This window comes from Xenopus laevis, chromosome 2L (genome assembly GCF_017654675.1).
Source record: "Xenopus laevis strain J_2021 chromosome 2L, Xenopus_laevis_v10.1, whole genome shotgun sequence".
NCBI classification, from domain to species: Eukaryota; Metazoa; Chordata; class Amphibia; order Anura; family Pipidae; genus Xenopus; species Xenopus laevis.
In genome coordinates, this window is record NC_054373.1 from 11,600,594 (window position 1) to 11,628,076 (window position 27,483).

At 39.0% G+C, this 27,483-nt stretch overlaps 2 protein-coding genes across 10 annotated transcripts in view; one reads left to right on the top strand and one right to left on the bottom strand.

The window, feature by feature from the left end:
- Window positions 1–4,273, top strand: part of erg.L (v-ets avian erythroblastosis virus E26 oncogene homolog L homeolog) — a gene marked incomplete at its 3' end in the record, with an annotated part of 34,735 nt that extends 30,462 nt beyond the window's left edge. The window contains 4 exon segments of the mRNA NM_001085840.2: window positions 128–190; window positions 588–641; window positions 3,122–3,169; window positions 3,744–4,273. Of these exon segments, the coding sequence (NP_001079309.1) occupies window positions 128–190; window positions 588–641; window positions 3,122–3,169; window positions 3,744–4,264 (686 nt within the window).
- Window positions 4,274–20,648: 16,375 nt separating this feature from the next.
- Window positions 20,649–27,483, bottom strand: part of kcnj15.L (potassium inwardly rectifying channel subfamily J member 15 L homeolog) — a 39,396-nt gene continuing 32,561 nt past the window's right edge. For 3 of the 9 annotated variants that reach the window (XM_041580858.1, XM_041580856.1, XM_041580859.1), the window contains exons 2-4: window positions 27,127–27,375; window positions 26,822–26,934; window positions 23,070–24,567 (exon numbers count right to left, since the gene is read on the bottom strand). In XM_041580858.1, the coding sequence (XP_041436792.1) occupies window positions 23,439–24,567; window positions 26,822–26,892 (1,200 nt within the window). In that variant the 5' untranslated portion in view covers window positions 26,893–26,934; window positions 27,127–27,375 and the 3' untranslated portion in view covers window positions 23,070–23,438. 9 annotated transcript variants of the gene reach the window in all.

Below are 27,483 nucleotides of genomic sequence, written 5' to 3' on the forward strand. Positions count from 1 at the left end.
ATATTCAAGTATGTTTGGTATTTTGGGGAGTGAAATGGAAGTTCACTTCAATGGTTTTTATAAAAAGAGAGGTCTAAAGCATTTTGGGTTCTACAGGATGATATAATAGGTGCTTCTTTCCCAACAGATTTATCATATGAGCCCTCAAGGAGATCTGCTTGGACAAATCATCCTGCACCACCATCAAAAGGTCTGTACAAATATCCCCAAATCTGGCTAGTTTAGTTACCCTCTACACTACCTGTAATAACATTTCATTTTTTTTCTCCTAAATGGAGAAATTCCTTTTCAGAATATAAAGAATCCTTGTGGTGCATGCTTAGAAGATTGCACATTTTTGGCAATCAAATGGGGAAAAAAACATCAAAAGATTAATCAACGTACACAAAAGTTGACAGATTATTACATATGTCAATGTACATGGCTAATTTCCAAATGATTGATTCATTTTAATAAATCTTCCCCTACGTTTCATTACTAGTCATGCTACGTGATTCTGCAATAATTTTCACGTATACATGGAAACATATTCATTAACACATTCATTAAAAACACTGTCTAAATGAAGCATTGTTTTCACGTTTTAGCATCTCAACCATCTACCACAGTTCCCAAAACAGAAGACCCCAGGCCACAGCTAGGTAAGTTGTTTTATTTTCGGGAGTTTTTTCTTTACTTATTTAAGTTCATAATATATTTCTTTAGTGGTGTAAGTAGCGTTCAGTGGGCCTGGGTGCAGGATATGCACCCGGCCCCCCCTCTAAAGAGTCACGCGAGATAACACTTTTTACGGCTCTGACAGTAGTGATGGGTGAATCTGTGCTGTGAAGAAAAATTTGCGAAAAGCATAAATTTTTATGAGCACACCAATTTTGACACGCGCCAATTTTTTTGACGCAGTGGATTTTTCACAAATTAATTCGCTTGCAGCTAAATGTGTAAATCCGCCGCAAATTAGTGTCTGACAAATTTATTCGCCCATCACTACCTGGGTGCGATCACACCCCTGCACCCCTGGTAGTTATGACACTGCATTTCTTTTATTAATTCAATTTCCTAGTTTACAAGGTTTTGACAAAGTATTTTAGACATATTGGTGTGGAATAAATAAATACATTTTATAGGGCTCATTACAAACCAAAGACAACTGCAAAAATTCTTAGCTTTTTAAATAGTGATGGGCGAATTCATTCGCCAGGCGCGAATTCGTGACGAATTTGCGCGATTCGCCGCCAGCGAATAAATTTGCGAAAATTCGCGGCCAAAAAACGGGCGCCGGCGTAGAAAAAAACGGCGCCAGCGGCAACAATGAGACGCCGGCGCGATTTCGCGAATTTTTCACCGTTTCGCAAATTTCACGCGAAATTCGCAAATTTTTCGCCCATCACTATTTTTAAACTCTATTCACATAGATACTTCCTATATACTTCCATTAAAACACAGGATAAAGAATAAAATCTTTTAAAAATTATGCTAAACAGTCTGCAGAATAATAAATCTTTCTCTCTGCATTCAGAAGAAATGCATATTTCCTTTCTCTATTACAGCCAGTTCAACTGCAGCTCTTTTATCTTTTTCCTTGTCTGGATTGGTCTCCTCCCTTTTGTTTTCTGAGCACTCCTCTCTTCTACAATCTAACTCAAAGAGGTGCCTACAGTGCACACCTGATTGGTTTCTATTGGAGCAGAGGCAGTGAGCATGCCCAGGTCTTTATAGTCAGAGAGAGGGAGTGCTTAGAAAACAAAAGGGTTTGGAGCTTCATGCTTGGCAAGGAAGGGACTAAAAAAGTTGAAGGCTTTAATAAGAGCTCCTGGCTTTAATAGAGAAACAAAATAAATCTGGAAGGAAGAAAGGAATGTAATTCTGAGGGCTGTTTAGAGTAATTTAAGGGGATTTTGAAATAAAAGGCTTACTTATTCTGTAATGCTGAATAAGGCAAAAATACAGGGAACAATTATGCAAGGGAGCCCTGGAGTTAACATATGCCGTGAAGAGTGTAACTCCCAGGGTTGTCAAAAAATGCATACTCAGAAACATATATTAGTGTATCTAGTGCAGGGGTCAGCAACCTTTACTATCAAAAGAGCCATTTTGCCCCCTCTTCCACTAAAGAAAAATAGTCTGGAGCCGAAAAACATAGCACAAATTACAGACTAAACTTTTAAAAGTTTTAACCTTTTTTTAATTGTAACTGTTACAGCAACGGAATGCAACAAACAGAAGTGCAGTGTGCATGTGTAGGCCTACTTTGAAATAAATTAAACACTGAATAGCCCTATTAAATGCTAGTGTTCTCATTTGTTTAATGTGACTTCTGTTTCTGAAGCTCCATGCTGATCTTCCCTCTCTTGTCTTGAGTGTGTGACCGCGGTAAGGACCATAATGAATCATCTTGCTGCGGCTCGGCCATGCCTGTCACTCCTGGGACGTCTATACAGCCCTCATCCCTGCTGGCGAATTCCTGAGTGTGCGACCGCGGTAAGCTAACCGTTAACTTACCGGGGTCGCACACTCAAGAAGCTGCCAGTATGTGGGAAGGCTGTATAGACAACGTGACCGGCAAAGCCTCAAGACCGAGCCGCAGCAAACAGGATGAAGAGCCGCATGAGGCTCCGGAGCCGCGGGTTGCCTACCCCTGATCTAGTGTATCTAGGGGAATTCTTATCATCCCTACTCTCAACACTTTGTCCCAACTCTGGGTGATCTATAAAAGAGTAAACTATCACTTTACCAGGACCACTGGTCCTAGGATCACACTATCCATTCCCTTCCAGCCTTCTTGGTTGGGCTAAAGTAATGGACCCAGACCGCATGGTTTCCAAGACCTTTATACAGTGCCATCTAGCTTACACTGTGAGAACTACAGGGGTTACATAAGCACAAGGTCCCCATTAGGACCCATTTAGGCATTCATATTACTAGGGATGTGCCTGTCAATAATGTGTTAGGGTGTCTAAATTTTCACATCCCTACATTAGTATCTTTGAAATGTCCTTAAATTGTCCCTTTAAATTATCTAAATACACTTTTAAAACTCAAGGTTTCCTTAGATTTTCTGTTTGTACCAGCAGAGTTTGATGTAGGCTGTACGGTACTTAAATATATATTTTATTATTTTTAGATCCTTATCAGATTCTTGGGCCAACAAGCAGCCGACTTGCAAATCCAGGTAAGTTAATAAAAAAATACATTTTAAAGAATTTTTGTTAGTTAGTACTGCTCTATCGTAAGGGTATATATATATTTACAGCCAATAACCGCACTCACAGGTCTTTTTATGATGATGAAAAAAGAAAAAGTTTATTCAATGTTTTAGCCCCTGTTTGAGGGCCTTCTTCAGGAACTTAAAATTTTAAGATTCCTGAAGAAGGCAAACAGGGGCCGAAACATTGAATACATTTTTTCTCTTTTTATGTGAATATGTATGTGTTTTAAACCAGCAGCACTGTGCACCAGTTTTGGGACTGGTATATCTATGTATATATATATAAGTGGTAAAAAAGTACATATGAATTAATAAAAATGTATACATGAGAGATCCATATTTTTTTTTCAAAATCCCACTACAATCTGTATTTTCAAATTCATCTTCTTGATTAATCTATTACACTTTAAATATGTTTGTAAAAATGCTAAAAAAAATATAACCTTTTCCCTTGCTGGGTAATATTCTTTGCATTTATGAAAGGTATTGCCAACATTTTGAAAACTTTCCCAAAAATATTTTCCCAACTTATTTATAGGAAGTGGGCAGATTCAGCTCTGGCAATTCTTACTGGAACTGCTTTCGGATAGTTCCAACTCCAACTGCATTACTTGGGAAGGAACCAATGGAGAATTTAAGATGACCGATCCTGATGAAGTGGCAAGACGTTGGGGGGAGAGGAAAAGCAAACCCAACATGAACTATGATAAGCTCAGCCGTGCACTTCGTTACTACTACGATAAAAATATTATGACTAAAGTCCATGGCAAGCGCTATGCTTACAAATTTGATTTTCATGGGATTGCTCAAGCTCTTCAACCTCATCCTCCAGAATCAACTATGTACAAGTATCCCTCAGAACTTCCATATATGAGCTCATACCATGCACATCCACAGAAGATGAACTTTGTTGCCCCCCATCCGCCAGCTTTACCTGTGACATCGTCAAGTTTCTTTGCAGCCCCTAATGCATACTGGAATTCACCAACTGGAAGTATTTATCCAAATACTCGGCTGCCAGCTAGCCATATGTCTTCTCATCTTGGAACCTACTATTAAATCAAGATCCGAAAGACTATATCGCGGGTAACAGTCCCTAATTTGTTGCAACTGACTCTGACTTGAGTTGACTTACAAGTGCCTTTTACAATAGTTACATGACAAAGGGGACAGTGCAGAAAAGAAATGTTGTAGAGTTTAGGGTTGAAAAGAATTTCTTACTAACGAAGTTCAGATGCTAAAGATGTAATGTAGAAGGCATCAAGGCTTTGGACCAATATATATTTGACATTAAACAGAAGTCTGTAAAGGATTCTCCGAAAATGGGGTAAATTGATTCTACAATGTCATACTCTCTTTCTTTAATGACAGCAATTGAAAAAAAAATCTATATATACAGTAAATATAATTATATATGCCAGACAGTTACCATGAAAATGCCGTTTTTTTACACTTCTGATTTAAAAAAAAAATGAAAGGACCAGTATTAAAAAAAAATGTATATATACACGTTTCATTGAAAAGCTAATGTAAATTGCACATCATCACAATTGAATTCATACTAATTTTATTATTGTTTTTTTGTAACCATGGAGGAAAAAAATGGAAACATAGATAATGTTATTGTCAAACTGTGAAGATTTGATTTTTGATATTCAGAAATAAGAAGTTTGAGCTCTATGGAAATGAGAATGTGCTAAAAGAGAAGTTTACTCTAAGGGGGTTATTTATCAAAGTCCGAATTTATCTCAATATTTTCTACTACAAACTCCGATCAAATCCGCTCTGGTTTTTACGCTTATTTATTATTACATTTTCCCGAAAATTTGCTTTGGATTTTTCACCCGAAAACTTCGGGGTATTGCACAAAACCCACTGCACATCAAAAAATCATTGTGACTTCTCCCATTGACTTATATGCAACCTCATCAGTTCTGAGACACCGGATTTTCTGATTCTGACTTTTCCATCCTCAGGGTTTAATAAATTCCAAAAAATTCAGATTTTATAAAAAAAAAGTCACAAAGTTTCCGTGATTTTTGCATTCAGAGTTTAGTAAGTAACCCCCTAGGAGTGGAAACAGATATGGGAAGAACAGAGAGAAAAATGGTGGAGAATGCGGGATACGTTTCTATAGACAATATGAAGGAACGTTCTTTTTGACAGTATTACTTGTGCCATTACAGTGTTTCATGAGGCAGAACCAAAATACTAAACCTGGATAAAAATTGAAAAGGGAAATAGTATAGGTAAGAAGATTTATTTCTTAATTGTATTATAAAACTGGAATTGTCTGATATTTAAAGCGAAAATTCAGGGTTCTCATTTGTAATTTGAACACAGCATCCTGCATTTTCTTCTAAGAGAAGCATGGCTTTTCTGTGAAAAGGGAGGAGGAGAAATATCAAATCTAAAAAGATATATATATATATAAATATCTTGTGTTCTTTTTTTAACTCAGTTCTCACACACACACATTTTATAACAGTTCCAATTACAATTATTACATAAGCTCTTATATAACATTTGTTACATTAGCATATTCTAAAATACTCGCTGTGCAAGGCAAGAGATTCAATATCGCACTGATGGTTTTTAACAGCAATAAAAATACCTTTTATAGAAATTTATACATGGGATCCTATAAAGACCTTTTCCAGTTTTGCTACCTATGCTCTCAGGGCAGAATTTGTATGTGATGTCTTTTATTTTTCATTTTGAAATCATTTTAACGGAAGTCTGGATAGAGCGTAAAAAAAGCAGCTTCCTCTGAGTTAAAAAATCGGACTTCTTGTGTTATTGTTTTTTTTTTTCTCGAATAAGAAGGCGCCAGTTATACATGAGCCGCGAACGCTGTGCGTTCGTCAGATCGAAGTATACGAGTAAATGGGTTTTTTTTTCATTTTTTTATATATATATATATATATATAATTATATAAGTTATGCATTTATACACTACGAGTTGAACTCGGCCAACCAAAGAAACAAGGGACATTTAAAAGAAAAAAAAAACTGTGGCCTTGAATTTAAACTCTGTATGCTTATTGTTTACAATATGAACTAGTAGTACTTAGACTGCAGTTTGTGAGCAATATAATTAGCTTGGCCTAGCATGGCATTGTAGTTTGCCTTAGCATATAAATATGACCAAAATGACCACCTCTTTCACTTCCACTTTCCCCTGTGGCATTGGAATTTTCCAACCTTGTGCTTCTTTTTTTTTCCCGTGCAACATTCCCATGACTGCCTTTAGAAAAAGTGTCAAGTTTTGACCTAAACTTGAAAATTAGGACAAAAAGTATAATGAAGTTGTAAAATATTATATAAATTCAATTTTTGTATTGCTTTATTCGCTCAACATTTTAAATTTTGAAGTTTTTAGGAGGGCAATTTTTTTATTTCAATCTTCTTTTTATACCTGTGATAAAATGTTTTCAGAGTCTTAATTACAATTAAAACAAATCCAAAATATTTATACTAAAAAAAAGAAAAAGATAAAGGGATAAAGTGAGGGGGAACAATTTTTGCCCCTCCGACACCAAGTGGCGTCTCTGTTTAAAAAAACATGCAATGTTCCTCTTACAGTAGATTTGTCTTTGAGTAAAGATTGCCACTTTGACGATTGGACATCATTTTTTTTTAACTTGCCTGATTTTAAACCAGGTTTTGGTTGGATAGGCCCATCGGGGAGCCCTAACCAGTCCAATAAGCTGGCAATTTAGCCCAGAGAGACTGAGTTGAGTTGTCAGCCAAAGTAGGGCCACCTTAACATAGACCTAACCCAATTTAAAAAAACTGCAGCTCTTTAGAGGGTAGATTTATTAAAAGTCAACTTTGAGTTTTTCTATGTTTCAAGAAAATTGGTAAAAAATACAATCACAGATTTCGAACTTGAATTTTTAAGAGTTATCAAAACAAAATCTGAAAAATTCAAATGCAATCCAATTTTTCAGAATTCAAGGCTTTTCCATAAGTATGTGGCACTTAAGATTAAATAAAAAAAACTCCATTCTAGATTTCATTTCTAGTTTACAGAATTTTTTTTAAAAAAATTAGCAAATCAACCTCCCCGGGTTAACTATATATTTCGCCTGGCTGAGCATATTGTTTTTACGGATTAGTAAATTAAATTGTGTGCCAAATATTTATATTTAAAAACCCAAATCTTCTTCCACGACCAATGGTGACTCAATAACATGACTAAACCAATCGTGTGCTTGTATTACTTGTTCATGCACTACATAAGCTATGCTGCTACCCCCGAAATTTGGCTTGAATAATCAGGTCATTGCAATGATACAACCAAATGAGAATGTGATTGGTTGAATGTAGCAGTGTATTACTATTGTGACCAATTTTGAGCAGCATTTAACAAAACTAAAACCATTCTATTCTTCTCATAAATGATCAAAGATGGTCAGAGCATTCCAGACTACCATACTGTATGTGTCTTGGTTGGGTGATTTTGTTGGGAAGATCGGTTTTAACAATTCCATTTTTTCAGTGCCTATTGGTAAAATGGACTCTGAGTCGTTGTTTTTTATTGCACTAGGCTCAGAATACAAATATTGGCTTTTCCTTTATTCCTTTTGATAAACTTCACTGTAAAAACATTGATGGGGCCACTGCAATCAGAAACCATTGACGCAACAATTATTTACCTTGGTACATTAAAGAGGTTGAAAAATGTACATAAATACGTGGAAGATTTAGGAAATATTTTCCTAAATACATTCTCTCTGAATTAATTAGAAACAGAACCAATAAATGGCCCACTGTTTTCACGGACCACTACAATTGTACTTACTATGTAAAAAACAAAAACAAAAGGGTTGTGTTATATGTGTAACCAGGACCTAACACTAATCAATACTTTGTTGCATAAAAGGCAGCTTGTTAGATGTGTCAGAAAAAAAAGTCTTTGTCTAAAGCAGCAGTACTAATTATTATTTAAAGAAATCAAATATATAAACCAATAAAATCATCAACAAAAAATGCCTTGGTTTTTTTTTTTGTTTTTAATTCATTCTAATTAGTCATTTTAGTTTAATGATGGAATAATTTTGCAGGGTTAAGTTTAGTCCTTGTCATACTGGAATTTTGAGCATCACCCAGTGTCTCAAGGTATCAGGGCAAGAACTAGGGGTGCAACTGGTGGGGCAAAATAATGAATGAATAAGCAAGCTTGGGGGGACTGGGGTGGCATACAGGGCATCTTGGCTCCTGAGTCAAAGGGGAGTTGGTGTGGCTAGCAGGTGGCGTTTCATCCATGAGGCAAGGTGAGCACCTTGCCTCAGGCGGCAGCTCCGCAGACGTTACCATGGGTGGCAAAAAGCCACTCCTGGTAACTTAAAGAGCCGAATTTCCGGTTTTTAAACCGTTAATCCGGCTTTTCTAGTGCAGAGAGCGCAATTTCACTGTCTGCGCTATCAATGCGGCATGCACTAGACCCCCCGTTGGCTATAAAGGTAAGCGTGACGGGCGGCAGGTGGGCGGCATTGCGACTGCCGCCTCGGGCGGCGTTACTTACCGAAGCGCCCCTGGTGGCTAGTGGGCATGAAATACTTGATTTTCTGATTGGAAAAGGGCAGGGCTTGTGGCTAGTGGGCAGGGTTTAGGTGGATCATGGGCATGTTTTTGGCATAAATGGAGTCAGGTGTATGGCCATGCATAAAAGGGGTTTTTACATTGGGCAACGCCTACCTTTTAGGCAGCCCAGGTTTCCAGTGGTCTAATAAATTGGTGCCTACTGGTGGGAGGGCCCTGCTAAGTTAGTAGTATGGGGCCCCATGACTACTGAAGGCAACCTTGACTCAACCTTGAAAAAATTGAAGAAACACATTGAAGTCAAAAAAATAAAATCCAATTTTTACTTTCTTTAATGAAAAAGAAACCTATCTCCAATATACTTTAATTAAAAAATGTCTACCGTTTTTATAATAAACCTGACTGTATGCAGTGAAATTCTCCCTTCATTTACTGCTGTGGATAGGAATTGTCAGACGGTCCCTAACTGCTGAGCAGGGAAACAATCATACTTATGAACAGCAGGGGGAGCCCCCGCCTTACTTCCCAGCCATGCAGAACTCAAGCAGCTTTGTTTGTTTCCCTGTAGAGCAGTTGGCGACTGTAGAGATTTTTATTGGTTTTTATTTTGCCTTTACATCCCCTTTACTGTTTCCAACTCCAGCTGCAGGGACAAAGATCATGGAGCCAGATTTAAACAGATAAACTGGGATTCTATTTGGAGGATTATTTTGCTGCTTCTGCAGAGCTGGAGAAAGTTTGTATTAAACAATACAAAAACTATAAAATCCACATTAGATTACATGACAACACAGGACCCAGTACAGTCTGTATATTCTGATTATTCATCAGTCTTGCTGTATCGTCTTCTGGCAGATATTATATGACTTGAGCCATTTTGACAATTTAGGACGATCCCTAAGCAGCCCAGACCACACTGAGCATGTGCACAGTCTTGGTCTTGCAAAGATGTTTAACAGAGTTACAAGATGGTGACCCCCTGTGGCCAACTTTGAAAGCATAAATCATTTGTTTGATTAGACTTGTGGTGCAGTAAGTTCATGTTTATGTTTAGCATACAAAATACAGCATTTCTAGCCTTATTCTATTTTAAACTTTACTTCCCCTTTAACATTTTCAAAAATGGCACACAATTTTTAAGGAATTATATTTAGAAAGTTTCTTATTTTAGTGGAATAAAGGTTATAGTTTTTATATTCTTGAGACAGTTCCCCTTTTAATTGCACTACTGATTAATGTAATCTAATCAAGCCCAAAGGCTAGAGGCCTCATTATGGAAGAGAGTCAGAGAGCCCTAACATGGAACATTTGACTGTTCATGGTAAAGAAGTACTGGCACCCAACTGATTCTTATTGCGTATATTGAGGTTCAACTGCAATATCCTTCCTCCACCACTTTAGTAGGGGCCAGTGTAAGTAAAGGAGGCCTAAGCAATGCAGGTTTGCTGGGAGTTGTCATCCATGTAACACATGGGGGGGGTTATTTACTAAACTCCGAATGCAAAAATCATGAAAAAATCTGACTTTTTTTTTGGAATTTATTAAACCCTGAGGATGGAAAAGTCTGAATCTGAAAATCCGGCATCTCAGACCTGTTGAGGTTGTATATAAATCAATGGGAGAAGTCCCAATGATTTTTCCATGTGCGCTGTTGGCAATACCCCAATGTTTTCGGGCAAAAATCTGAGTTTTCGGATGAAAAATCCACCGTGAAAATTGGATTTTTCAAGTTTTTTCCCGCAAACAAAATTGTAGGTAAAGTGTATTAATAAATAAGCCCAAAAAGCCTGTGCAGATTTGGTCTGAGTTTTTTCCAGAAAATATTGAGATAAATTCAGATTTTGATAAATAACCCCCTAGATGTGTTAGCAGTGTGCCCCAAGGAAAGGCTGTGCCAGAGCTCACTGACAACAACATATCATTACAATCTGATCTTCCTTTAATCAGTACTAGGTGTCTGTATCCCGGCTCAGCATTTCGACTCCTGAAGGTACTAACTTGCACTTGCCTGGCTGCTCCAGCAGGGGGGAGTAAAGCTTCAGGAATTATTTTTCAGAATGCCCATAAACTCTGAGTTTTCGCCTTGGGCAAATCTGTATCATTTCTAGTGAAGCCAAAGTCATATTTCTGATGGGCCTGTAGCTCATTGGCTGCCTGGGTTTGGATCACAAGACTCAAGACTTTTTACAAGCTCCAAAGCAATTAAATCTGCTGTTACGGCTCACGGCTCACAGTCAATATCAAGCAGGTTGGACTGGAAATAGGAAATGAGAGTATATTTTAAAATTCCATCATTTTTAACCCATTGACTACTAGAAATACAGTTATTTCGTTTTTTCCCAGAATTTTCCCAGTGCACTCTGTACATTGGGTCTGCCACAACCAATATAGACCCAAATTAGTGGCCCTTTTGGTAAATAGTGAGCACATTGTGGCAAGTGTTTTTCCCACTATAATGTTAATACTGTCATTAGTATCGGAAGCACTTGGCTCCAATCAGTTCTAGGTGACAGTTGGGGCCAATTGGGGATTATTGGAAAAGTCACATGGACTGTTGACAGTTTAGTAAATTATCCATTTCTGACCTTTGCCGAGTAAACTCAGTGCCCTAATGTAGTGCCAAGCGCTCGGCTCTCTCTAATCTCAATCTGATTTGCTATAAAGACATATTTGAGCACAGTATTAAATATAGATTAGTATGAACTGGACGGGCGCCTGGAGTTCAGCAGAACACAAGGTGGATCTGATTGTACCGGTACGGACACTTGTACGACTTTCTCAATGTCATCACAGCTCCAATAATGCACTAGTACCAACTGCACTCACTCCTCCATTATACTGTACTGTCATACTGCTACCAACTGTACTCACTCACTCCTCCATTATACTGTACTGTCATACTTCTACCAACTGTACTCACTCACTCCTCCATTATACTGTACTGTCATACTTCTACCAACTGTACTCACTCACTCCTCCATTATACTGTACTGTCTTACTTCTACCAACTGTACTCACTCACTCCTCCATTATACTGTACTGTCTTACTTCTACCAACTGTACTCACTCACTCCTCCATTATACTGTACTGTCTTACTTCTACCAACTGTACTCACTCACTCCTCCATTATACTGTACTGTCATACTTCTACCAACTGTACTCACTCACTCCTCCATTATACTGTACTGTCATACTTCTACCAACTGTACTCACTCACTCCTCCATTATACTGTACTGTCATACTTCTACCAACTGTACTCACTCACTCCTCCATTATACTGTACTGTCTTACTTCTACCAACTGTACTCACTCACTCCTCCATTATACTGTACTGTCATACTTCTACCAACTGTACTCACTCACTCCTCCATTATACTGTACTGTCATACTTCTACCAACTGTACTCACTCACTCCTCCATTATACTGTACTGTCTTACTTCTACCAACTGTACTCACTCACTCCTCCATTATACTGTACTGTCATACTTCTACCAACTGTACTCACTCACTCCTCCATTATACTGTACTGTCTTACTTCTACCAACTGTACTCACTCACTCCTCCATTATACTGTACTGTCATACTTCTACCAACTGTACTCACTCACTCCTCCATTATACTGTACTGTCTTACTTCTACCAACTGTACTCACTCACTCCTCCATTATACTGTACTGTCTTACTTCTACCAACTGTACTCACTCACTCCTCCATTATACTGTACTGTCATACTTCTACCAACTGTACTCACTCACTCCTCCATTATACTGTACTGTCATACTTCTACCAACTGTACTCACTCACTCCTCCATTATACTGTACTGTCATACTTCTACCAACTGTACTCACTCACTCCTCCATTATACTGTACTGTCATACTTCTACCAACTGTACTCACTCACTCCTCCATTATACTGTACTGTCATACTTCTACCAACTGTACTCACTCACTCCTCCATTATACTGTACTGTCATACTTCTACCAACTGTACTCACTCACTCCTCCATTATACTGTACTGTCATACTTCTACCAACTGTACTCACTCACTCCTCCATTATACTGTACTGTCTTACTTCTACCAACTGTACTCACTCACTCCTCCATTATACTGTACTGTCTTACTTCTACCAACTGTACTCACTCACTCCTCCATTATACTGTACTGTCATACTTCTACCAACTGTACTCACTCACTCCTCCATTATACTGTACTGTCATACTTCTACCAACTGTACTCACTCACTCCTCCATTATACTGTACTGTCATACTTCTACCAACTGTACTCACTCACTCCTCCATTATACTGTACTGTCATACTTCTACCAACTGTACTCACTCACTCCTCCATTATACTGTACTGTCTTACTTCTACCAACTGTACTCACTCACTCCTCCATTATACTGTACTGTCATACTTCTACCAACTGTACTCACTCACTCCTCCATTATACTGTACTGTCATATTGCTACCAACTGCACTCTGTTAGTAAAACTTACCCTGGTGGTCTAGTGGGGGGATGGCAGGGACGCCCGCCACGCAGGTCTTCTGCGCGCCAGGCGCCGGCATCTTATGGAGCACGCAGCGCGCCTCCTTTGTATTTAAAGGCGCAGGCGCGTTGACATATGACGCGAAATTTAAAGTACTTAAAAGTACATTTTCTTTTTACACACTGCCCGTTATAGGAGTTTGTTCCTGGTGCTTTCTGAGCTTTTGCTTTACCTGTTTTGAACCTGTTTAATTCCTGTTGTGACCCCTGCCTGGCTTTTGACTATTCTGACGTCTGGATCCTGACCCTTGCCTGAATACCGACTACCTCTTCTGCTTAACCCTTCTGATTGACTTCCTGGTTTGACCCTTGCCTGCCTGACTACATTTATTCTCCGCCTGCCTCGACCAGACCTGATCTGACTACTCTATTGCCTAACGTCTTGTACCGCGACCTTCGACCTCAAAGACTCTAACTAATAGTTGTGCCCCTCTGCTTATCCAAAACCTCTAGCCTTGCACCTCTCGTTTAATTCCTGGTGGCATCCAAGTAGCTGAGGGCTCCTCCCGAGGCCAAAGGCAGTCACACTACAGGTTAAGCACGAGCCGAGACCAGGGTGCTTGGCATTTGTTCTGGTGTTGGGTGCTGACCGTGACACTCTCTCTCACCCCTCTAAAGAGAGCAGACCCTAGAAGTAGTCAGAATAGGTGAATGAGACCCACATTTTGAGTTCACCTCTTTTGAGTTTTCCAATTTTTTGGTTCTTTGTGATGGGACCACATTTTTGGTAAACTTTACATGTACAGTACTTACTCCATAGGAGCAGACATACATGCCATATTTGTTTATTTAACTTGAAGCAGACCCTAGGAATAGACATGCTGGTAGGACCTATAGTGTATGCCCCAAGGTGCCAAGGGCAAGAGCTGAGGCAAGACCTACACTGGGGGTTGCCCAGGGCAATTTGCTTCCATCTCACAGTTTCATAATGTGAAAGATATTGGTGAAAGCTCATTTTCCTGCCACTGATGCCTCTACCTGTAGTGTTACCTGTGTCTCACAGGGCTTAACCTCCCCCCCACAAAAAAAAAATATGTCTTTGGGTTCATAAATGAAAAAACCTCAGAAATGAATTCTCCTGCTTGGCCAGTGTAAGAACCTACAGTAAAAAAACTTGAGTAATACATTGTCTGGGATTATATGGAATGGGATATTGAGCAGCATAGTTACACAGAAGCTATTGTGATCTTCGCCACTGCCTATTTCTGCTCCTAATAAAACGTTGGCACGGTTCTCGCTGGTAAAATGGCTTTTTGTGCAATCTGTGTTTTAATGCCAAGTCCCTGGCCTTTGCTTTGCTGGGTGCCACTCACTGAGGCCCAACAGCCAACTTCCACTCTGTTATTTGATATATTTGTTATTTGATATATTTGTTATTTGATATATTTGTTATTTGATATATTTGTTATTTGATATATTTGCAGTGTGGTGCAATTGGGGTTCATACAAAGGGCTAATTAGTGCGGGGTTTGTATAACCGCTTGGGCCAAAAAAAGCTGAAACAGAATTCTTCAGTGCAAATATACTGGTTTTCTAGATGTTTCTTTGACTGTCGGATGGCACTTCTAGTTTGAAAACATTTGAGGTTTCGGGTTTCAGTGTTGTGATATCATTTATTATTGACACGACTGTCCCACGTATTATCACCTTTTCCTGAAGCCACCTTGCCCTATTATACACACTGTCCTACTGTCCTAAAAGTCTTCCAAAAATGGCTGGAAATGGGTCATCACAACGATGTATTTTTCTTTCTCACACACACAGGCATTCTTTGGTGGCTCGCACCATCAAAGATCAAACATATTGCTAAAGAGTGCAACATGCCTATTGTGACATCATCTGAATAAGAAGTAAACGTGCTTGTACACATTGCATAATCTGATGTCACTGAACAGGTAAAAAGTTGGCAGTTCCTACAGTGACCAAGAATCTGTGCAGGACCCACAGCTCAGTAGTTAGATCCCAATTCAGGAGCTTTACCCAATCAGAATCCTTCCTTTGACAATCTTTCCTCCATTGTTATGTCGCTGTGCTGGACTTTTAAGGAGAGAGAAGATTCATGCAGCCGATATAGATGAGACAGATCTTGAAGAACCCCCTGCTGGTGGTATTATGTCCTGTTAGGGCTATGAGAGGGGCAATATGGCTCATTATGTTAAAGGGATACTGTCATGGGAAAATATTTTTTTTCAAAACACATCAGTTAATAGTGCTGCTCCAGTCGAATTCTGCACTGAAATCCATTTCTCAAAAGAACAAACAGATTTTTTTATATTCAATTTTGAAATCTGACATGGGGCTAGACATATTCTCAGTTTCCCAGCTGCCCCAGTCATTTGACTTGTGCCTCCACTTTAGTATGGATCTACTATCTGGCAGGCTGTTATTTCTCCTACTTAATGTAACTGAATCAGTCTCAGTGGGACCTGGATTTTACTATTGAGCGCTGTTCTTAGATCTACCAGGGGGCTGTTATCTTGTGTTAGGGAGCTGCTATCTGATTACCTTCCCATTGTTCTTTTGTTTGGCTGCTGGGGGGGGAGGAGGGGGTGATATCACTCCAACTTGCAGTACAGCAGTCAAGAGTGAATGAAGTTTATCAGAGCACAAGTCACATGACTGGGGGCAGCTGGGAAACTGACAATATGTCGAGCCCCATGTCAGATTTCAAAATTGAATATAACAAAATCAGTTTGATCTTGTGAAAAATGAATTTCAGAGCAGAATTCTGCTGGAGCAGCACTATTAACTGATGCGTTTTCAAAAAAACATGTTTTCCCATGACAGTATCCCTTTAAAGGGGTTGTTCACCTTTGAATTAACTTTTAGTATGATGTAGAGAGTTATATTCAATTTCCATGAGTTTTCATATTTTATTATTTGTGGTTTTTGAGTTATTTAGCTTTTTATTTAGTAGTTCCCCAGTTTGCAGATTCAGCAATCTGGTTGCTAGGGTCCCTAGCAGCCTAGCATTGCTTTGAATGAGAGACTGGAATATGAAAAGGAGAGGAACGATTAGAAAGATGCGTAATGATAAAAAGTAGCCATAACAATACATTTATATGAAATGGGGTCAGTGACCCCTATTTGAAAGCTGGAAAGGGTCATTATTATTATTATTATTACTACTACTTCTACTACTACTACTACTACTACTACTACTACTACTACTACTACTACTACTACTACTACTACTATTACTACTACTACCAATAATAATAATTATAATAATATTGACCCTTTCCAGCTTTCAAATAGGGTAGTAGTATTAATAATAATAATAATAATAATAATTTAAAGAAAATAATGAAGACTAATTGAAAAGTTGCTTATAAATGGCCATTCTATAACATGTAACATATATTACAGGAATCCTAAAAGAGATTGCAGCTCCCACAGACAATACATTTTCAGGTGGCATTTGCAAGAGCAGGCACCATTACTGACATTTGTAGCTACGGTGGGAGGAGGAAAATGTTCATTTCTCTTTCACCCTGTGTGCCATTGGCCTCCAAGATCAAAACTGGAAGCATAAAAAGCAAACTACAAAAGTGCTCAGAGGAGCGCTATACATGGGTTTCAGACATTTGCAAATGCACCTATATATTGCCAAATCCCCAATTACTACAGAAGGGGTAGTTCGCCTTTAATTATGTTATAGAATGGATACGTTTAAGCAACTTCTCGCTTGACCTTAATTTTTTATAGTTTTTGAATTATTTGCTGCTTTCTTCTGACTCTTTCCAGCTTTCAAATGGGGGTCCCTGACCCCATCTAAAAACAAATGCTCTGTGAGGCTACACATTTAGGGGCACATTTACTTAGCTCGAGTGAAGGATCAGAAGGAAAAAAAACGTTGAATTTCGAAGTTTGTTTTGGCTACTTCGACCATCGAATTGGCTACTTCGACTACGACTTCGAATCGAACGATTCGAACTAAAAATCGTTCGACTATTCGACCATTCGATAGTCGAAGTACTGTCTCTTTAAAAAAAACTTCGACCACTTACTTCGCCACCTAAAACCTACCGAGCACCAATGTCAGCCTATGGGGAAGGTCCCCATAGGCTTTCCTAGCAATTTGTGATCAAAGGAAAATCGTTCGATTGATGAATTAAAATCCTTCGAAACTATTTTTCCTTCTATCGAACAAATTGCGGTAAATCCTTCGACTTCGATATTCGAAGTCAAAGGATTTAACTTCGATGGTCGAATATCGAGGGTTAATTAACCCTCGATATTTGACCCATAGTAAATGTGCCCCTTGTTGTTGTTTCTACTTTTTATTACTCATCTTTCTATTCAGGCCTCTCCTATTCATGTTTCAGTTTCTACCTGAAATCAAAGCATGGTTGCTACGGTAATTTGGACCCTAGCAACTGGATTGCAGAAATCAGCTGGAGAGCTGCTGAATAAAAAGCTAAATAACTCAAAAACCACAAGTAATAAAAAAAGAAAACCAATTGCAAATCAATTAAAGTTAATTTAAAGGTGGGCAACCCCTTTAAATTTGGCTACATAGAACAACTCCAATAGGCAGCTCAGTTATTCCAAATGGCATTTAGTCCTATGGTTCGATTTTGCTCAGGCTCTCTGATATTCTGTAAAGGATTACTAAGGACAGTTACCCTGGCAACCAGATAGCAGAGTTAATGGATTGAGGAGCAACCTATAGAAACTAATCAAAAGCTTACTTTCAAATGAGTGGCCATTAAATGTTGTTGCTATGGGTTACAAGCCCCACATACGTTGTATTGCCTTAGCCAATGAATATTAATTGAATATGTATTTGTTTGTACAATAGTAAACATTCCTTTCCATGGCTTCCCCCGTACTGTACATTATCCTTGTGTATACAATGAATAGATATTCCCCTGCACACAAAGCCCCAGGTGGCTGCACACTATTTGCTCAGCCGCTGACAATTCACTACTGCACTTGTCGCTTTAGCATACAATTCTATCAGTCCTTCCTTATTCTATTCTATCTGGTTACCTTCTGCTCTACTTGCCCTTTATTTAGCATAAGAAAGATGAATAGCCTGGGGAAGCAGAGGATCCTGGGGAAGCTGATGGAAGGGAAACGCTTGACTTGGTGCTACTGTAATTCCACTTCATTAGGCAGATTGTATTAAGCAGATCACGGCTCTAATTGACAACAAATCACTAGAGCAGATAAGGGTAACAGTGCGTAGCTCAGACCTGTGTCATACCCTATCCTGCCTCATGAAATATTGCCATTGCTTTAATAATAACAACAATATCGCCTGTCAGGAGACGCCAACTCAGGCCGCAATTAATGGCAACGTGCAGATTTACTGTTTGTTCCACTTCTCATTGCAAGTGCTACTTAGTTTGAATTATGAGTGTATTATAAAGATGAAATATGTTCTTGTGGTTATTCACTTCATTAAAGAGGCACTATAACATCAAACATTCATGCTGAGTTGTCCTCTGTACAAGCAAATACCTATGGGCCATAGTTTTATGGGATCTCTCTGTACAGACTATGAGCAAACTTAGGGACTGTTCCTGCTGAATTGTGCTTAGTACAGGGAATACCTGTGCTGCCATAGTTTTATGGGATCTCTCTGTACAGGGGTAATCAACTGTGCAGGGGGGGGAGAGGAGGGAGGGGGACTATCTAGGATAGTAGGTGGGAGATTTTCTTAATATTTTCATAAGATATTCGTATGTGTATGGTGGGAAACGACCCTACCTCTATCGGCAGAAGACCTGGATATCGGTAGGCTCAACGATCGGGCTGGATGGAAAATTTTGATCAGGTGCTTTTCAAGGTAACCAAACATTGGCTATTGTTAGTGCTGAATCGTCAGATACAGGTAGAATTCTATTGTTTATATATGCATATCTGATGATTCAGCTCTACCCGTGTGTATTGAAACAAACAATCTTTTCTTGGAAACATCAAGAAAGATTGTAATTGTAGTTACGTCTATGGCCACCCATAACCCGTGTGTGGCTTCAAGGAATTATAACAAACAAGGGAAAGTTGTGCTCACCACTAATTTTTAAAATCATTAGGCGGGGGTGCAATGAGGTTGTGACCACAAAATACATATGGAAAAATACAAGATTCCTCTGCACTCAACCCATTATCAATATATTTAAGACAGAGACATTTTGTGCATATTTAGTGGTGAGCACAACTTTCCCTTGTTTGTTATAGTTATACAGGAGCAGTGACCAGCTCCATGTTGTGGCTCCCACCCTTCCCAGCTATAGTCAGGTGATCCCACTGGTGTCTAATAAAAGGGCAGCCAAGTTTGGGAGTTTTACTTTGAAAGCAGCAAGTAAGTTGCAGGTAAAACGTAGTCCCTTTGTAAAATGTATAATGAAGCAATAGAATTCTTAATGAATCAGATGAAAATTAAGCGTAGGACTGGCCAGATATGGGATGACTTTGACGCAATATATGGACAAACAATCTCTGTTTTGTTTAAAGGGTAAGTCATTTTTCAGTAGCAGTATGCACAAAATGTCTCTGTCTTTAATATATTGATAATGGTTTGAGTGCAGAGGAATCTTGTATTTTTCCATATGGCTTCAAGGAATTGTCATCAATCAAACCAAGTAAACAAACCTCAAGGGTTTTAACCTGTTGTAGATCCAGTTGTTCAGCTAGGTATGCCATCACGTCGGACCAGTATATATCGATATGAATACAGTCCCATAGCATGTGGGGGAAATCTAGAGTTGGTCGGATCTGTTCATTTTTCTAAGTCTAAGTGGTGTCAAGAATGGCTGGTGTAAAATTTAAATTGGATCATTCTATCTTGAGTCGAGATGAGAAAGTCATATAGACGGTCTGTAGCCTTTATTTAGGGTGGTAGGTAGAGTGTAAAGTGTAAAATGATTGAGGATTGTGCAAGTTGACTGCCTTCCACTTTATATAGGACTCTTATGGACTCTAATCCCAGTCTCTTCATGCCTGTATCATCCCACATTTCCCAGCTCTTGGATATAAGGTTGAGTGTTGTCCCTTCACACTCTCTAGGACCATGTACAATGCTGATCCCTTTATTTCTACCCATGTACATTACAAATATCTCCCAATTGTACCGACAGTATTTGTCCTCAGACCCCAAGAGGAGTAGTACTTACCGGAAATGGTTCAGGCAGATGATGGGGGTGGCAAAAAAGGGGTGGGGGTTCTCCTACAATCTGTGTAGAAGTCAGCTGATTGCCTCCTGATTACACTGTTACCTCTTGTTAAATGTACAGCACGTGACTGTAAAAAAAAATTAGATCGTAAGCTTCTTTGGGGCATAGTTTGCTGCACAACCAATGAAGCCAACGCAAGGCACACAAGAGACACTGTATATTCAAATTATCATTTTATTGCCAACAACCCACAAAATGCATAGTACTGGCAATGATATACAGCTGTGAATGGAAATTCTGCAATACAAACAAAGGTTGGCTCTTTAATACAGAAATACCCGCCACCGTATAACAAATGTAGAATTGTGCAAACAAATGGACATTTATTTATTTTTTAAAAAATGGCAAAACAACATTCCCAATAAAGGCAATTTACTGTACAGTGATTCTTTTAATTTACTTCCAATGGATTACTGATAAATATTAGCAGCAGATCAGCTTTCAGAAAACTAATCGTCACAGGATATAAGTTCCTTTTCCATAATTAATATGTGAAATTAAGAAGTCTTTTGAAAAAAGTGAGGAAGACATTTGGTCTTTGATCACAGATTCTTAAAGGCTGCCCATGGTCAATGTGTGTCAATGTGTGATTGGCTGTGAGTATAAGATTGACAGCCACTACAGTTGTGAAAATAGGGGGAAGAAAACCTGTCTTCCCCCAAAGTGCACTGGCACCTGGAAAACAATTATTTCCCCAGGTTTGAGCAATATATATAGATATATACAATGCTTCCCCCTGCAGTAGATACCCATGTAGCCAAAGGCCTTTAACGAGTTATCATGTGACTTCTATGCTATGAATTCATTACAATGCAATTGGTCCTACTTGCTGGGGTTGGAGCAAGGAGGTAAGGTAAGGCTTGATGACATTATTGCTCTAGGATCCCCATGAGATAATTACTTCCTGCCCCTTAAAGCTCATTCACCCCTTGATGTCAACAGTAGAGTCAACCATTAAATTCAATGTGTTTGGCCATTTCCATGATGGCACCCTCCTCAGTATGTTAGTGCACTGCCCATGTGTCATGTGAGATAAAATGTTGAATCTGGGAACTGCCCGGCAATTCATAACACGTCTTTGTTCCACCAACATGCATTTTAATTGGGTGTAGGGCAGTTATCATTACCCTTTGTTCCTACTAGCGCCCTACAGACCGTATCTGTAATTTCAGTAATAAACCTAAAATACATTTTTTCATCCATATTTTAAGGACCACTGTCCTGAAAGGACCCAACAATATTCTTTAATGCATCTCTCCAGAGAAGATTCCTACCTTTGTTTCTAGACAATGTACATTAGAGAGGACCTGCCTGCTCTAAACCTAAGTTCTGGAATCCGAATGGAATGAGTAATTGGTTAAACAGCCATTTGGTTAAAAATTGCCAAGCCTGGAATTCAAAAATAAGCAGCTGCTTTGAGGTCACTGGGAGCATCATCCAAGGGGTTGGTGAGCAACATATTGCTCATGAGCCACTGATTGGGGTTCACTGTGTTAAACACAAAACCTATGGAGCATTAATAAAGAAAGATCCCATAAAACTATGGCAGCTTAGGTATTCCCTTGTATTAAGCAATCATGGGCCCCCATTCTATAAGTTAGAAAGGCCCTTTCCACATGGAGACCCAATTATTAGCCCACCAGTTACCAGGGTTTCCTGGGCATTATCTACAAGCAGAATGGGGCTCATGCATGGTCAAAGCCATGATCTGCCCTGTTCTCCTCAAATCATGATCTCTATCTGCTTAAATTCCACTTACTACCCACAAACCTCACCTTTACATTTCTTGCTGCCCCCAATTCCCACAGGGCCCATGACTAGAATATTTCTGGTACCCCCATGATGACAAGCACAATCCTGCAATTCATTTGGTACTATAGTCGCCTTTGAATCTCCCCTTCTGCTCAGTTGTATTAAGAGTTGTCTAGGGCACTGGCTTTCAAACAACAGAATACCCACATCATCCTACACAGTATCATTTGCTGTTGTTTCTTTTGTTCTTCCTGCTTCATAAAACATTGCTAAGATTGATGTTCCTCACAGAAGCTGGGCTAACAAAGTATTAAGCTTCTCTATGGAAGTAGAGAAGCTGACAAACATTTAGGAAAACAAAGTCAATTATATTCCTAGAACACATTATTTATCAAACAGTACCCGGGGCTGTCAAGCATGATCCAGCCCTTTATTTTGATCAGAATCTTTTAAATTCCAAGGCTTAATTGGTACAAGATGAAGGGAACAAAAATAATAACAGTACCATTATTCTCTACTGAAAGTCTTAATTAATTGACATACTGCCTTATAAGCTTGCAGTATCCATGTTGCCGCCTTGTATCAATACAAGGAGGACCTAACCTTTGTCCACAACTTCTGTTTTGTTGCCTACTACTATATATCTTTTGTAGTGTCAGACTGGGACATCAGGGGCCCACCCAAAAACCTTAGACCAGGGGCCCTCTCTCAGTACTATTATTCTTCTTCTCATTGCTTCTCCTAGTCTCTTTTCTTTACATACTATACTACTATCATCTATTATTAAATCTATTTAGTCTTTTTGTTCTCATAGAAATAAAGAATGACCATGAAATATGCAGCATGAAGGCCCACTGACACCTGGGCCCACCGGGAGTTTACCTGGTATCCCGGTGGGCCAGTCCGACACTGATCTTTTGGATGTGTGTATGTTTTTAATTTTTTTATATAAATGGTCATTTTGGAGACTCCCATTGGAACAAGTGGCAAGCTTTTCAGTTTCCCAGAGTATGGCATTGCTTAATCCAGTTCCAGTGTATCCAAAAAATTAATTTCAGCAAAGAAAAAAGTTTTCTTCTTATCAACCATACTACCCTGGTGCAGCTATTACTGATCAGGGCACACCTATTCCTCAAACCTTTTTATCAGTCAGCCTTGTGTTCTTATGTCACATGAAATAAATACAACTTTGTACTAATTAAACATTTGTTTGCCTCTCTCTGTCCATTAATTCTTGTTTTCTGTACTTTTCCTCCAACTTGTGTTTCTCAAAATGTGCGAGATAAATAGTTTCTATGGCTTTGCATTTTCTGATTTTGTCAAAATTGCTGAAGTCAGCCACATATTTCCCTTGTGAAGATAAAGAAACAACCGGTACAAACTCATAGCCCCAGTAGATCTCGTCGGGGAGGTACGATGTCCTGCTCTGACATACTGTGCTGGTAGATTCCACCGTGGCATTCAGAAGAACAACAAGTTCAAAATCCTTTGTCTTGATATTGTCCACCGTTAGATCCTTAAGCGGACTCTTCTCATCAAGCACATGATAGAATGTCAATGGTAGAATTAAAAATGGGCTTTCAGAAGAAGAGTCCACGTTAAAGTTCATGTTGGCCTGCTGAAGAAGGATCTTCTCACCTTCTTTGGTTTCATATGAATGAAGAAGTTTTCCATAAAGTTGGCATTGTATTAAGAGGCTTTTTCTCATGTTGGCCACTTGCACCACGAGGCAAAGTTTATCATTGTGTTTAGCAATAACAGCCTTGTTGCTGAACTTTATAGTCTCTGCACGCTTTTTGGGTCTAGCTATTTTGGCCAAGAAGGTCCCTGTGATGAATATTTCAATTAATGTTGTAAGGACCAACTGGGCCACCAGCATGAAAATGGCATGTGGACACTCTTCTGTGATAAAACGGAAGCCGTAGCCAATCGTTGTCTGAGACTCCATAGAAAAGAGGAAGGCTCCAGTAAAGGAGTCAACGTTCATAACACAGGGTGTATGATTTGACATTGGTTCAATATTCATATCACCATGAAAGAAGGCAATGACAAAATAGATGACACCAAAGAAGCACCATGTCAGAAAGAAGGTAGCTGCAAAAAGAGTGAGCTTGTACCTCCATTTCATATCAATGACAGTGGTCCACAAGTCTTGGAGGTAAAGCAGGAAAACTCCTTCCACCTTGTCAATTTTCACATTGCTGTGTCCACTTTTTGAGATAACTCTAGGTCTTTCCGGCTTGCCTTCAACATGGATATCATCGAGCACAAGAGGGCAGCTGGATAGATCTGAATGCCCTGCATCCATCTTCTGTCCCGGTTCAGCCCTAGGGAGACAATCACAGTTTAGTGATCATGGGAATATACGCAAAGACTCAGGAACAAAATGCTACTACCTGATGATGACACGTACACAAGATGATCATTTTATCAGAGGAGTAAGATACATTAAGCAGTTAACATCATATTCTGCAATAACCTAGGCTGTTTTACTTCCATACTAAAAAGCAGATACATAGTAGTTGAATGAGTTCAAAGTGCTCAAAATGCTCAAAATGCTCTGTAATTACTTGAAACAAACAAGTCATCTGCAGTATGGAAACGCAACAAACCTTCGGTCATGGAACACGTCTTCATACCTGTACTGTAATCTATACTGTACTGCAAATAAAGACCTTGGAAAAGAAAATATGTTTATTAAACCCTAAAGTATAAACACTAGGGATTCGTGGACACGGTCTGGTTGAAAAGGTATTTGAAAGACAAAACTGGTCATAACGAAGACACAACAATAAAAAATAATTACCTACCTGTTTTATATAGGGAATAATATACACCCTGCCTAAAATCTAAGGCATTTAGAAGTCACCAAGGAGGTGACTACCTTAAATCAATGGTGATTAAAAAGTCACCAAGGAGGTCCATGGAGATCCATGACCATTTATGGTTTATTAATGGCTTGTGTACAAGGTAAGGCAAGGTAGGAACCAAATGGCATCAATTGGGCAAGATGCCAACAGTAGAGCAAAATGGAAAAAGGAAAAAGTAAAGCAAGACGGCTACAGTAACAATGCCTATTGAACCTTTAGATGCTTTTGAAGAAAACTCCCAGCACCAACAACAACGGAAAACCAAACAAAACCCAAAAGCTGGGTGCTGGAAGTTGTAACAATAACATCAACAACTGAAGGACCATTCTAAACCGATCTACTTTTGTAGAATTAATGCAAAGAAATAAAGATGTCTAATACGTCTTGTCTTTTTAGATACTGCTGTGAGTCTTGCATTAGCTCATATCTGCACCTCATGCAATGGGAATTGATTCTCCACTACAAGAATTTCTAAGTATGATAAAACAAGCATGTGAGTTTCATTATTTATAGCCAAGGAATTATGCATTTATGATAATTTATAGGGCATAAGTAATGTCTCAGATTAGCCCCGGCAACTGCGGAGATCACAGGCTTGCCAATGGAATTATTAGTGACCCAATTTTAAAATAGAAAATGACTGTACAGGCTATTGCCCAAAATGGGAACACGTAATTTGGGAGGGGGTCCCCGTTATGAAAAAGCAATGTGCAAACACAAGGTGTAGTATTGCACCACCTCAGGACTGATTTATTTGATTTTGATGTTATTTTGATATAATATCAATAAAAATCTGGGTTGGACAAGGTCTGAGGGGCACTTATTTCAGTAATTATTGAGTTTACCAAATATGGCTGCTGATTTGGACTCTGAGTGGCTTTCGGCCAGTGCATGGGGACTACCTTGTATCTTGCCTGACCAGTCTTTGGCCAAATACCTACTAGCTATCCAGGGAAGGTATTAGGGGTAGTCAGTATTACAGAGGGGTGCAAAAATAGAGGGGTGTAATTCCAAGAGATAAGGAGGGAGTGAGTTTGCAAGCAAGCAAACATGCATATGGCAGGACTTGTGCTTTCTGCAGTGGGGAGCAAAAGGTGGTTGGTCCTATTGGGGTTAGGTGTCAGCAGAGAAATTTTGCCTCCAAATACTACCTGACCAAGCTCTGTAGCTCTATCAATCCGACAGATTCCAGTAGGCTAGAACCGCAATATCCCGTCAATGCAGTCGGTACATGCTATACTCTATACTGGGTTTTACATGTAAGATTCTAGTGTTACATATGGAACTAATTTTCTGGTTTTTTTACATAGCCGTCTTAATTAATACAGGTATGGGATCCTTTATCCATATCCTTAACCCATTATCCAGAAAGCTCCAAATTACCCGGATGGCCATCTCCCACAGATTCCATTTTAATGAAATAATTTCCTTTTTCTCTGTAATAATTAAACAGTAGCTTGTAATTGATCCCAACTAAGATCCCAACTAAGATATAATGAATCTTTATTGGTGGCAAAACATTCCTATTGAGATTAAATACAGTTTAAAGGATTTTTTAGTAGATTTAAGGTATGGAGATCGAAATTACAGAAAGGCCCCTTATCCGGAAAACCCCTGGTCCCGGGCATTTTGGATGACAGGTCCCACACCTGTACATTTGTGGCATTAAAACATTTGCCATAGGTTCTAGATAAAAGGAGACAATTCCCACCTTCTTTGCAGGGAAAATGATCTGGTTCCAACCATACCCAGGGCTTGATTTACAAAGGTGCTTATTTGCATAAGTCATAGAAATCAGTTTTCAGTCTGTACTCTCCCTGTCTCCTGGAAAAGTAAAAGTCATGGAAAGCGGATGAATAGGGCAGTATAGGTTACACTCCCTACATCTGTAAATATAGACTGGCACGCGCAATTTAGCTCAATAAAACAATAAATGTCAGCTTGATCCATGCTAATAACTCCTACTGCCACCTAGCAAAGTCCAAGTTACAATGGAAGAAATAATGGAAATCTTACTTGCACGTCGCAGGCTGATAACCTGTCTAGTACATACTCCGGGTATAGAAGGAAGCAAATGAAAACTAAGGATATCAGCATTCTTTTTGCATAAGAAAAATGGAAGAGTTGATTGACCTTATAGATAATGGGAGTCTTCATGCTTGCTTAGGAATTTGAATGACGTCCTCAGGCAAGAAACCTTGACCCTCTGCAGAATTATTTGATGCTATTGCTCCAACTTGTTCAGCTTTGCTATGATGACATTTTCTAAACCAAATTTTAGAATATACAGTATATATACTTATCCTAAATATTGAAAAATAATGGCTGGCTATGCTGATAAGTGATAATATAACAATCCAACAACATTCATGT